Here is a 12,700-nt window from a genome sequence, read left to right as displayed (position 1 = left end):
TCCCTCTTGCTTTTCAGGCAACTTTAAGCTTTACTCTGAGAGATTGATGTTCTGTGGTAGTAGAATGAATGGCTTATATGGTGGACTCTGGGTCTGAGAGTTTGCTCCTTACTAGCTGAGGAAGCTGGCTCCTCCTGTTTCCTGGATGCTGGCAGAAGGCATGAGACTCCTGGCTCAGAAACAAAGGACTTTATTACTCTCGTCACAGTGAGCAGCAAGGGCAGCGTGTGTGTTGGTTTCCCTTGTGCCCCTCCTCCAAGTCCCATGGGGGTGACTCAGTGGGGTCCAGGTGGCTGCTATGCAGGCAGGGGGTTTGCATCCCAAGCCAAGCTTGGGAAAACTCACCACTTTTATAGTGGACAGAAGCCAGCCTTCTCTTTGTCTGAGAGGAGATGCTGCCTCTTCCCTCAAAGTTGCTGGCTCTCTCTGCAATCTCCGCACACCCAGCAACAGCACGAAGGGCTGGGAGGATTTCCTCCCCCCGAGCAGCCCCCACATGAGCAAGAAAGCTGTGGTGTTGTCTGTGTGTATTGACAATTCCCTTCTGGAGTTTTGAGAATATACAGGAAACTGTTGGGGGCTAATGTTTACTTACAAAGGTTGTGGATAATTGTCCTTCTGTTCCTAACCAGTGTGAACATCAGTTCTTCCAGCAACCTTCTTGCTTGCTTTATCTACATGTGTTCTGATCTATAGACTCTTGATTCTTTGCAAAAAAGGACTTTTGATTTGGTATTTATTTGAGTGCCAGATGTTTTCATCTGGAGGGCCATGAGGTTTTTTCCTAGATTATTTACTTTCTAATACTCCTTGAAAATGTTCAGCCACATGTTGAAGATTTTCCCATTCTAATTTATTTTTCTGACTAAGTCCCCTATTTCACGTGTGAGCCCATTTATAAAAAGAAAAGACAAGGCTCCCTGTATTTTGGCTTTTGGGTCTACTCAAATGTATTGTTTGAAAGTTTGAAGTCTATGTTTAAAGTGTCCTATTGAATCATATTTATTTTGTTCACAATTTTGAGTCTTTATCCAATTTTTTCTTAAGGGAAAAGCTTCCGAATGCCTTGTGTACTATAGTTCCTTATTTTTCTTGTTCTCTTAAGGCTAGTTTTTTAAATTATGCACAGCTAAGTATTTAAATCTTCTCCTGACCTTTACCATCTGCTGCCTTTGATCTTTCTTTCCCCATCCAAGATTCCAACAATTAAGTGAACTCATTAGTACAGGTCTGATCACCCAAGGCAATAACTATCCAACAAAATCCTGAATTCTGAAGCAAATGTTTGTCTATCTCCTAAAGTTTAGGAAAATTTAATTTAGCACCCAACTTGGCCCTAGATCAGACTTTAAATTCAACATTATAGATCTGTTTTCTGGTTTAGCAGTTTCAATGGAATATTGTACAATGTGATTTTTCTTTCCTGAGATAAACCCTGAGGAAGGAGTTGCTTGTGTAAGAGGTCAGGGGCAGGAGCAGAAGGAATGGGATGAGGGTAATGAGAGAGAACTGCAAGAAGGTGGGTTTCAGAAAATTTGGGTAGGAGGAAACTGACGTATACCAATGACAGAAGCTGACTACTGAATGATCGGTACTTTGTCTCCTAACTTTTCAGAGCAACTCTTAAATATGCAATTTTCTAATTTTGACATGTCAGAAGTTCCCATAATGATCACTATTATTCTAAGTTGTTGGTGGTGGTGATGGTGGTTTGGGTTTTGTGGAGGACAGGGAGGGGGCAGTTTGCCATTTACCAACACAAGCACAGGAGTTAGGATCTTAGTCTAAATTAATAAGGATGCAGGAGTTCTGTCAGGACAATTGCAGCTTTGATATAACAAACCGTGATAATCACTACAGTCAGTCAAAAGTGTGTGCTTAGCCTAGCGTCCCAGTTTCCCTCAACCAAACAGGCTAGAAAGGACCATGCGTTCAGTCACCTGACAATTGTTCCTCAGGATACAGAGAAAACAGAGTGGCCACCTTTCACATGTTGGCAGAACAGGAGTGCCTCGTCAAGATTTTACAAGGGAGGGGCCAGCCAGGTGGCGCACTACTACAGTGCGCCGCTTGGGAGCGCAGCGGCGCTCCCGCCGAGGGTTCGGATCCCACATATGGACCGGTTCCCGCTCACTGGCTGAGCGAGGTGCGGGCGCAGCGCCAAGGGTTGCGATCCCGTTGCCAGTCCCGGTCCAGTACGGGTGCGACACTGAGGGTTGCGATCCGTTGCTGGACACGAAAAAAGACAAAAAAAAAAAAAAAAGATTTTACAAGGGACCCAAGGCGAGGTCTGCCCAGTCGTCTGCACAAATTGGCCCACAGTTTAATGACCTCTGACCATTGGTGCTTGGGGCCACCTTGGGTTGGGTTGGAGGAATGCAGGGCTTGTGTCTCTATCTGCTCCCCAGGGAGCACACCCTTATATATCTAGCAGACACAAGACAAGTCAGAGCAAAATACAACCCATGGGATAAAACTTTACATAATAGTCAAACAAGAGCAAAAGCAAAACACACAGCAGAAGAATATGCAGGTTAATGGTGCACCTGCAAACCAAAAGGTCTGATTACCCAACCAAAAATCTATGTGATAACTGTATCAATTAGCATGAGAGCTCAACAAAACAAGTAAGAGTTCAGATCTTTGTTGAGCTGCACTATCCTGGAAACCAGTCTGAGGGACAGATTAAATGTGGGCACAAGGGGCTTAGTGAAGGACATCTGTGGGTCCAAGGCTCTCACAGAACATTAGAAGCAAGGGTTTTCTAAAACAGTCTTGGAGAAACCTTCATAATTACCAAAAGATAGGATCACCACTCAGTATCTTAAGCCAAAAAGCCGAGTTTATTGCTTATTTAAGTAAAGAAGTGTTCATCAGGCGGCTCATTGAGCAAAGCTGGTTTTTCATAGGGATCTTGGGAACAGTTTATTTTAGGTTGTGTCAGGATTAGGTTGGTGAGAGTCTTAACGTGTGGCTTGTGTTGGTTACAGAAGGAAAGTGGCATGACTGAGCCTGGAGGGCTGGTCACTGGAGTGGTCCAATTGCTGACTGACTCAGGGTGAGGCTGGGACTGATGAGCTGACTTCCAGAGACATGTCACCTAAGCCAGTTGTCATTGCCAGTTAGACATCTGTAAAACCAGTTCTATATTTACCTATAGAATGCTCAGTCTTTTCTAAGAGTCGGGAATTTTTTAACCCTCTAAAGATAAACACATGAGAAATTCTGAAGAGCTCAGGCTTGGACATCTTCAGACACCTAATGGATGTGTCAGGGGCTACCCCAGAGAGATGGTTCCTAGTGACCCTCCCATGCTTAGGGGTCAGGCCACCACCAAGAAGACTGAGTTTATTCATAACCTTTCCTTCCCCCAGACAGGCTTGGACTTCCTCTCCAGAGAACTCAGCCCTGCCCTTGGGGAGCTCCTGGTCTGGGGATGGGACATGAACCTTTTCACAGACAGCTGGGACTGGTGTCTGAGGGGGAGAAGGAATAAGCCAGCTATCTGGGCCCAGCATCCCCACACAGCAAATGAGTCTGGACCCTGCCATCTCTGAGCCCTTCCCACCAAGATGGTCTAGCCATGAGAGGGAGATGTGGTGGGAGTCCTTGTTAGTCCATGCTCGGGGGCCTGCTGGCTCCAGGAAGCCTCCACCCTGGCCCCTCTCAGGTCCTTTCTTGTGTCTTCCTTCTCCTCAGAAACAGGCAAGTGCCTTTCTCGGTCCAAGGCCTCACCCCAGGCCCATCTGTCCTGCAGCAAGGGGAGCGGCGTGGAAAGCTGCTTCCTTTCCTGCCCAGCCTACACACTCTTCGTGCCAGGTAATCCCAGGCTGTCCCTGGGTTGGGACGGTGTTGCACAGGGCCTTCTCCCCTGGGGTCCATCTCCTGCTCCCTGCTGTTCTCCAGGAAAGAGTTCAACCTAGGAATGGGGGGCCCTGATCATTGAGTGATCCTGGGCAGCTGTCTGGTCTTCTGTGGGTCTCAGTGTCCTTTTCAGTAAATGTGGTGGGCTCATTCCTGCCTGACCACTTACCTTGGTCATGTAGCAGAAACAAACTGATGTGAAGGTCAGTCTTGACCTTCATCTTGTTCAGCAACCCCTTGTAAGCCCCAAGAATCTGGCAGGGAGGTGCACCCAGGCCCATCTCACCCACTGCCCTCTCTGCAGACTCGGAAAACAGCTACATCCTGAGCTGCGGTGTTCCAGGTCTCCAAGGCAAGATGCTACAGAAACGCAACAGCACCAGCTCTGGCACTGGGCCCAGCTGCTCAGGTAGCCCCTTGGCCTGTCCATGCTGTACATCTGGGGGACCCCTTGGCTTTGCGTCCAGCACCATGCTTGCAGGGGAAGGAAGGGGCACAGCCCAGGGAAGAGCTTTCTGGTCTGGACCCTGCTCAGTATGGCCCAGGATACTAGAGATAAGCCAGGGCCACGACCTAGAAGCCAGCAGGCTGCAGGCAGAGTCCCAGCCCAGGGGCAGTGGACCATGAGAGAGCCCTTTTGGCTCTGAGGTCATGGCACCAGAGTGGTTCAGTGACCGTAAAATGCTGTGAGTGCACAGATCTCAGACTGTCTCAGTGGAGTGAGAGGCATCTGCTATGGCAACTAGGTTCTGAAAGCTCCCAGAGTCAGAGCTACCCTTGAAGACCATGCCCAAGCATTACCAAGGCACAGCACACTCCCAGCCCTTTGGAACTGACCTGCCAGGGCCCAGTCAGCACAGCACAGCCCACCCTCCTGCCAGCTTAGGAGAAGGGAGTTGTGTCTGCAGCAGCTTTTCTTATGCAGGATGCTGAAGTCAGTAAGAGAGGCACACTCAGTGCCTACCTGATGTGATTCTGAGCATCTGTGATCGGAGGATTCTTTAGTCCAAGAGGCCATGATTTGGTCTTTGAGGAATCAACTGTTGTGGACATCTGTAACACTTCAAACTCCCTTCCCTTCTTTGCTACCCTCTCTCTTCTGTTCTGCCCTCTTTCCTAAAAGCACAAAGCACATCTGCTGGCTTTGATGATGGGCAAGGAGGTGGGAGGCACTCCTTTCCTCCTCCACAGAAGACCCCTGACTAGATGGTCCCTGGGCTTCAACTTGACCCCACCATCCACGCATTCACTTTTTACAGGCTTTGCAGGGAGGGCAATGGGACAGTTGAATCCCCCCACCCCAGGAGGGCTGTCGGGGCAGACTGGCCCCAACCAAGTCCCCCCCTCAGCTCTAGGTAGATTTGTCACCCGGCAGCCCCCGTCCCCCACCACCTCCTTGCCCACAGGAGAGGCCACCACCTGGGGGGATTTTGGCTTTCCCCAGATGCCCCCACACCCCCCATCAAGCAGAAGGCTCGCTTCAAGATCAGAGATGCCAAGTGCCACCTCCGGCCCCACAGCCGGGAACGAGCAAAGGAGACCCTGAGGCAGCCACTGCTGGGTGAGTGGGCCATGTTGTTACCAACCCATACCAAGGGGGAGGTGGCAGAGTCCCCATGCCTGGGAGCTATAGGGCCACAGTCCAGCGGGGCTGGGTTCCCAAGGGTGAGATCCTCTCTGCATGCTTACCACCATGGTTTCTTAGTCCCAGGAGACATGCCTGGGGCACTGTAGACACTGTCTCTTGGGAAGAAGGCTAGGACGGTGGTGTGATGGACTCACAAGAGCTGAGCGTGAGACCTGGCTCAGCCACCAACCCATCATGAAACTCCACACTAGTCCTAGCCTGCTCCAGACTCAGTTCCCCATCTGCACCATGGACTGTTAGGCACGGAGGGACCCTTGCCAATGGGTGTGTAGGGCTAGGTAGGACCCTGCTCCTGCCCATGCCACCTCTGCCACAGAGGTCTCTTCTTTATCCAGACAACTCCCACCTGACTTTCGTGACCCTCAAGTGCGACTCCTCCAAGAAGAGGCGCCGTGGCCGCAAGTCCCCATCCAAGGAGGTATCCCACATCACAGCAGAGTTTGAGGTTGAGATGAAGATGGAAGAGGCCTCAGGTGGGTGAGGGGGCTGCTGCAGACCTGAAGGAGGACAGAAGACTGAGGGGCTGGTGGGGGGCTGCTGGGCATGAAGCAGGGTCCCCCAGAACCACGACTCCTGGAGGCAGAGGCCAGCCAGGCAAGCAGAGGGAACTGACAAGGGTCAGCACCTGTAGCCCAGGATGGAAGAGCGGCCCAGGGGCAATGAGAGGAGAAGGGCTCAGGGGACCATAGAGACGGCCACATGGCCTTTTCCCCCACTACATCCTTGCTAGGACACTGAAGGGCGAATGTGTGCAGCGTCCCCAGAATGGCTGAGCCAAGGACTGTCCTTTCCAGGTTCCAGAAGGGGCATGTAATGCTAGTTATGTTTCATGCCAATGCTTTCCTCTTGGCTGTACATGAGTGTTGAGTTGTGACTGAGGAGTTGAGATCTGTCAGCCAGTGCACGCAGTGTGAGCATGGCCCTGGGCTTGGGCACCATGGAAAGAAGAAACCAGCCTATGGCCCTGCCCAGGCAACACTCTCAGCCACAGGGAGGCAGACGTGCACACAAACTACCCAGTGCCAGGGGAGACTCTAGGTGGTGGGGCGTGAGAACAGAGCATAGAGCTGGGGTCTCTCCACAAGGGAGGGTCTCAGGAGGCCTTCCCAGAAGAGGCACCATTAGAATCTGAACTTGAAATCAAAGGTAAGCAAGTAGAAGAGATGTCAAGAAATGGCATCCAGGCAGAGGGAATGGAATAGGCAAAGCACAGGAGTCAGAGAGAGCAGGATGTGTCCAGGAAGTAGTGAGCAGAGCAGGGCGGCTAGAAAGTAGAGTTCACAGTGAGTGTCGGAGGTTGGAGGTTGAAGCTAGCAAGGCAGGCAGAGGTCTGACCTCGAGGGGCCTTGGATTCAAGGCTGGAGAGCTAGACACTGTCCCAGGGACAGTAGCAGTCCTCAAGGGTGCTTGATTGGCAGAGGCCTGATGTGTACTCAGATCTGCTGTGTGGCCTTGGGCAGGTCACGCCTCTTGGAGCCTCAGTGGCCTCATCCGTCAGGTGGCCTGACAGCAGCACCTTGCCCTGGGGCTGTTGTGAGGACGCACTGAGGTGATCTAAGCAGAGGTCCAGCCCAGTGCAGGGCCTGGCACAGTGGAGCCCTCAGCAAGGACAGCAGTGGCTAGCAGCATTGAGTTATTCTCGTTGTGTCTCCCTCCCCTGCAGACGCCTGCGAAGTGGACTGCGTACAGAAGCGAGCAGAGCAGAGCTTGCAGGCCGCCATCAAGACCCTACGAAAGGCCATCAATCGACAGCAGTTCTATGTCCAGGTCTTGGGCACTGAGTATGAGGTGGCCCAGCGGCCTGCCAAGGCCCTGGAGGGGCAGGGGGCGTGTGGCACAGGCCAGGTGCTACAGGATGGCAAATGTGGTGAGTCCCTGCCCCTGGCCACTCAGATGTTGACTCAGCAAACTTTCTCTGTCGTTCCTTGCATGTGCAGCCCAGGTGAATGGCAGTGGGCACACAGGGGAGAGAGACACGTGGGGAGGAGACAGACATGAAGGCCTCCCGGGGGAAGAACCACAGCACTTGTTGCCATCACTGTTATTTAAAGAGCACCCCCCTCCCCCCGGTGCTGGGCCCTGGGCCTGCGATCCTCAGCCTAGTCCTGAAGGGCTGGGGGGACAGAGAGAGGACAGGACAGCAAGGCCACAGTGGAGGGGTGTGAGGGGCCACAGGGACCAGAACAGGCCCCTCCCCAGTCCAAGCTGTGGTTCGAAACGGCTTCCCAAAGGAGGAGGAGGCAGGCAAGGTGAGACCTCAGGGCTGACAAAGAGTTGGGGAGGCTGAGTCAGAGTAGGGATAGCAGAGCAGTGATGCTGTGAGGCCGAGGGCTGCCCCGGAGGGCAGTGCGGTGCTGCAAGGAGGCAGGACAGCAAGCCAGGCCCAGGTGAAGTGGCTGGTGACTTCACCGCAGCCCCAGGAAATGGCCTCTGGCGAGGGAATGGATTTAGAGGCAGCGCCAGTGGCCCAGGTGGTGGGGCACCAGAGTCCTAGTTGCAATGGAGCGTATGTTCCTGTGGGGAAGACAGACAGTGAGTGAGTGAATACACGTGCAGGCAAGATGAGGCCAAGGTGACGGGCCTTGCAGGCCACGGACGCTGCGTTGTGTTCCATGGGGAGCCCCTGGAATGCTTTAAGCAAGGCAGAAACATCGGCTCTCTGCTGTCGGCAGGGCAGACCGTGGAGGTGGAGGCCATTCATGGGATGTGGGGCCTAACACCAGGTGGAAGCAGGAGAGGTGGAGAGAATTAGACACTTTCAGAGGACACTGGAAAGGGAGGTGAGAGAGAGAAGGGCTTCCAGGACAACTCCAAGGGTCTGGCCACTTGGGCAGAGGCAGTATCATTTGGTGATCTGGGGCAACTTGAGGAAGAGCAGGCTGGGGGAGATGGAGAGTTGAAACCACACATGGTAAGTTAGAGATGCTCATGAGTTATCCTCATGAAGGTGTTGACCGTGCAGTGGGAGCTGTGAATCTGGGGTGCAGCTCAGAGAATGGGCTGGCCAGGGACGTGCATCGGGAAGCCACTGGAGAAGAGGTAGTATTTAGGGAAGTGGTTGTATTTAGGAGCAGGGGAAGCTGAGACTCTGGCTTGGACAGTGGCACTACCTGCACTGCAGGTAGAGCTGCACTACAAGGGGCGACAGGAAGGGGCTTGGCGACATCACTCTTTTATTTTTAATAACTCATTTTGAAATCATTTCAAACTCAGAAACATTATCAGGCTGAACAAAAAGCTTCCATATTTTCTCCATCCATATTCCTCAGTTGTGAACATCTTACAGCATTTGCCGCATCATGCTGTCTCTCATGCGTGCACGTGGACAAGCATGCGTGTGCATGTGTGTGAGTGCGTGTGGAGTCTACACTACCATCCAATCCACACACCCATTAGAGTTCAACAATTTTTCCAGCAATGTCCCTTTTGTCTCCCTGGTCCCAGCTCCTATCCGGAACACATGGGATACGTGGTGGTTGCGTCTCTTCAGACTCCTTCTGTCCAGAACACTTCCTCACCTTTCCCTCCTCTCCTGCCCTTGGCAGGACCTCACGGTCTCAGCAGCTGCCTCTGGTGTGTCCTCATGACCAGGCTCAGGGCCTGCACTCCAGCGCCCCCATCAGCAGGCACAGGGTATCGACCCAGCCCACCACTGGGTATTCCACCTTCAAACACCATTTTTCCTTTGATTAGTATTTTTTTGGGACATATTCTGAGTTTATATACCAGTATCCTGCTCCTCCTCAAACTTCCACCCACCAGCCATAGCGTTCATTGACAAATCTACCAAGTCTATGATGTTTGCCAGTGGATAGTTCCTATTTCTTTCATTTCTTCTACATTAGGTAGTATTTTCCTATAAGAAAGAGATTTCCCTTATTCCCCATGAATGCGTATATCTATGTAGCTGTGTATCAGTCTGTGTGTGTGTGGGTGTGTGCATGTGTGTGCGTGCGTGTGTGCGTGTGTGTGTGTGTGTGAGTGTACGTATCTATATCACTGTGGACTCAGAGATTCCTTTCACTCCTTGGGATGTAATCCATTCCTAACATTATTTAGTTCAGTGCTCAGATTGTCCCCAATTTAGCCAGTGGGCACTCCCTCAAGCTGGTTCCAGTGTCCTTCTGTCCTGACCCATTACTCATTGACCCTTTACTTTCTGGCCCTACAAGATGTTTGAGACTCAACTTGTACTTTCCCTGCCTGAGCCCTGGAATCAGCCAAATCTGCAAGGACTTCTGGTTCCCTTGAGAGGAGGATAATATATTGAAACCAAAATCTTGGGCACTCATTGCTACTGGAGTCTCGTTGCTTCTAGGCTCTCTCACTGTGCAGAACTAGACAGTATAGGTATGTGTATACTGTACATACACACGTGCCTCTATACCATTTCTGTGGGAGGGTGTGTGTGTCATGAAACCATGAGTTCACACCATTACCTCCAATTCAGCACTTCAAGGTTCTTTCTGAGCTTTTCCCTCTCCATGGCTGTAAATATCTCCTCCAGCAGTGAGAAATGTGGCCCCCTTTCTCCTTAATATCCTTATTTGCTCATCAGTTTACTTATTTGCTCTCTCTTCAGCCACCACCTCTGCACTATTTCCCCTTACGTCTTCCTATCCTCAGCTGCCAGGCTCTCTTGTCCCTGTCTCTTTGTAGCCGCCAGTTCCTCTGCACTGCCCCATGTCCACAGGTGCCAACTCCTCCATACTGGGAAGAAAAGGGGAGGGAAGGGAACTTGGTTTTGAGTGACATGGCTGTGGGATATTCAGGTGGAGACATCTAGGAGGCAGTCTGGTAAATGGGCCAAGAAGTCCAGGCTGGATGACAGGATGTAGAGCAGAGAGTGAACAAAGGTCTGGGTGGAGCTGAGCCACAGGCATTTATAAGAGGGCAGAGAGAGGGGTCTGCAGAGAACTCTGAGAAGGAGCAGCCACAGGAGGCACGAGACCAGGCTCAGACCTCTAGGGTCCTCACGGATTGCTGCTACCTGTGTCTTGCCCCAGGCTCTTCTGGGATGGGTCTGGGGCCCCTCCGGGCCCTTCGAGCCCCAGGGAACAAGGGCTGTGCCACATCTGGGAGGAGAAAGCCTGGGCTTGAGCACACAGGAGTCAACCACCAGCCACCACTCCCCACCTCCACCTCCAGCAGTCTTTGCACTTTGCCTCTGCAGTGGCCTGTGAGCCTGGCACCTACTTCAGCGGCGAGCTTGGCCAGTGTGTGCCATGCATGCCAGGGACCTACCAGGACATGGAAGGCCAGCTCAGTTGCACACCATGCCCCAGCAGCGACGGGCTTGGTCTGGCTGGTGCCCGCAACGTATCCGAATGTGGAGGCAAGTGCAGGCGGGATGCCAGCGGCGGGGGGCGGGGGGCGGGGGGCGGGGGGCGGGGGGCGGGGGGCGGGGGGCGGGGGGCGGGGGGCGGGGGGCGGGGGGCGGGGGGCGGGGGGCGGGGGGCGGGGGGCGGGGGGCGGGGGGCGGGGGGCGGGGGGCGGGGGGCGGGGGGCGGGGGGCGGGGGGCGGGGGGCGGGGGGCGGGGGGCGGGGGGCGTGGTGTGCAGGGCAGGGGCTCCTGTTGTTTCCACTGAGGCTCCCAAAGCAAATGCCCAAATGCCTCATGTGGCCATAGAACATAGCATTTTGGAAAGCTCTTTACCATATCCAAAGCTTTTCACAATTTCTGTGCAGTCACCACTTACAAAGCGCATTACAGATCCCAAAATGGCCACATGTCTCAGGGTACACTATAGTAACTGAGCATTTTACTGTTCTCAGCATACTTTTAAAGTTGCTTCATGCAGTGTCAAAGGACTTTATAATGTGTAAACGCTTTATCATTTACAGGTCAACTTATGGTTTATAACGGAGGTACGTAAGTGCTTTATGGTTGACCAAACATTTTACATTTTATGGAATACTCCATCGTCATCGAAATGCTTTACAAACGTATCATATGCTTGAGCAAAAACTTCACTCTACACAAAGAACTTTATAATTTGCCCTATAGATGATTTGGAAAGCTCTTTTTCAACTTAAAAACCTTTTCCATTTACTACCCCCACTTAACCCCATCTATGAAATGGGCTAGTAGTCTCGCATCAGCCTCCCCTCCTAGGCCGTTGTGGGGCTTACCCAAGAGAATGCATGGAGAAAGGCTGAGCACCCTAGAAGTGTGCCTGTGAGGGTGGGGAAGCAGCATCCTTAGGGGAGTGGAGACCTTCAGCCTTCTCCTGGGGACAGAGGAGATCAGAGCCCTGTCCTGAGTCTGCAGGCTGCTAGCTGCTCTCTGGCCCACTGCCCCACCCAGGAGTGTGGTCTCCACCCCAGGGGAATGGTGACTGTTAGCGGACAGGGTGAGCACCAGTGGGAGAATCATCGCTTGGTTAGAAGTTGAGAGGACACTAAACCGCCCCTCACCTGTTGTTGGAGCTGCCGTCTTCATTCTGACTTTCTCTGCAGTGCTCTGTTCTTTACGTTGAGCTGAAATTGGCTGTCCTGTGTCTCTTTCCTTTGTCCCAGAGGCACCCTTAGGTACCTCAGAGACCCTCCCAAGGCCCTCCCCCTTCTGCTCTGGCCCCACCCTGCTGATAGACAAGACAGTATCAGCCTGGAGCTTAACAGGCCAGTTCCTCCTGTAAAGACACCAGTGGGGCCTGTCCGCTGGGGAGAGCCCCTCTGAAATAAATAATCCTCCCCCTCCGCACCTGGGGTCCCCACTTCCCACCTTAGCAGCAAGACCACTTTCTCTTTAGCCCCCAGCCCTCCTTGCTGGTGGGAAAAGGAAAGCCAGGCTTGGCCAGGGCCACACAATGAACTGCCAGCAGCGTCTGGGCTGAGGACCCAGCCTCCCACTCCCCAGGCTGCTGCATTTTACCCACTCCACCCCACCCTGGGCCTTGGTTGCCTTGGTGCCTTTTCCAGGGGCAAGCAAGGGCCAAGAGCAGGGCCTGGGGCCACTCACAGCCTCAAGGACTGTGGCATCCGTCCCCCCACCCTGAACTGTGACCTCTGACTTCCAGGCCAGTGCTCTCCAGGATTCTTCTCAGCTGATGGCTTCAAGCCCTGCCAGGCCTGCCCCATGGGCACGTACCAACCCGAGCCCGGGCGCACCGGCTGCTTCCCCTGCGGAGGGGGGCTGCTCACCAAGCACGAGGGCACTGTGTCCTTCCAGGACTGTGAGGCCAAAGG

At 53.0% G+C, this 12,700-nt stretch overlaps 1 protein-coding gene across 1 annotated transcript in view; it reads left to right on the top strand.

The window, feature by feature from the left end:
• Positions 1-12,700, top strand: part of SCUBE1 (signal peptide, CUB domain, EGF-like 1) — a 129,574-nt gene that overhangs the window by 107,018 nt on the left and 9,856 nt on the right. The window contains exons 12-18 of the mRNA XM_008578534.1: positions 3,700-3,819; positions 4,169-4,273; positions 5,309-5,425; positions 5,848-5,985; positions 7,176-7,379; positions 10,686-10,847; positions 12,532-12,699. Of these exons, the coding sequence (XP_008576756.1) occupies positions 3,700-3,819; positions 4,169-4,273; positions 5,309-5,425; positions 5,848-5,985; positions 7,176-7,379; positions 10,686-10,847; positions 12,532-12,699 (1,014 nt within the window). The remainder of the gene's footprint in view (positions 1-3,699; positions 3,820-4,168; positions 4,274-5,308; positions 5,426-5,847; positions 5,986-7,175; positions 7,380-10,685; positions 10,848-12,531; position 12,700) is intronic.

This window comes from Galeopterus variegatus, unplaced genomic scaffold, assembly GCF_000696425.1.
Source record: "Galeopterus variegatus unplaced genomic scaffold, G_variegatus-3.0.2 Scaffold1710, whole genome shotgun sequence".
NCBI classification, from domain to species: domain Eukaryota; kingdom Metazoa; phylum Chordata; class Mammalia; order Dermoptera; family Cynocephalidae; genus Galeopterus; species Galeopterus variegatus.
Note: the sequence above shows the minus strand (reverse complement) of the source record. Positions and strands in the feature narration are given on the sequence as shown.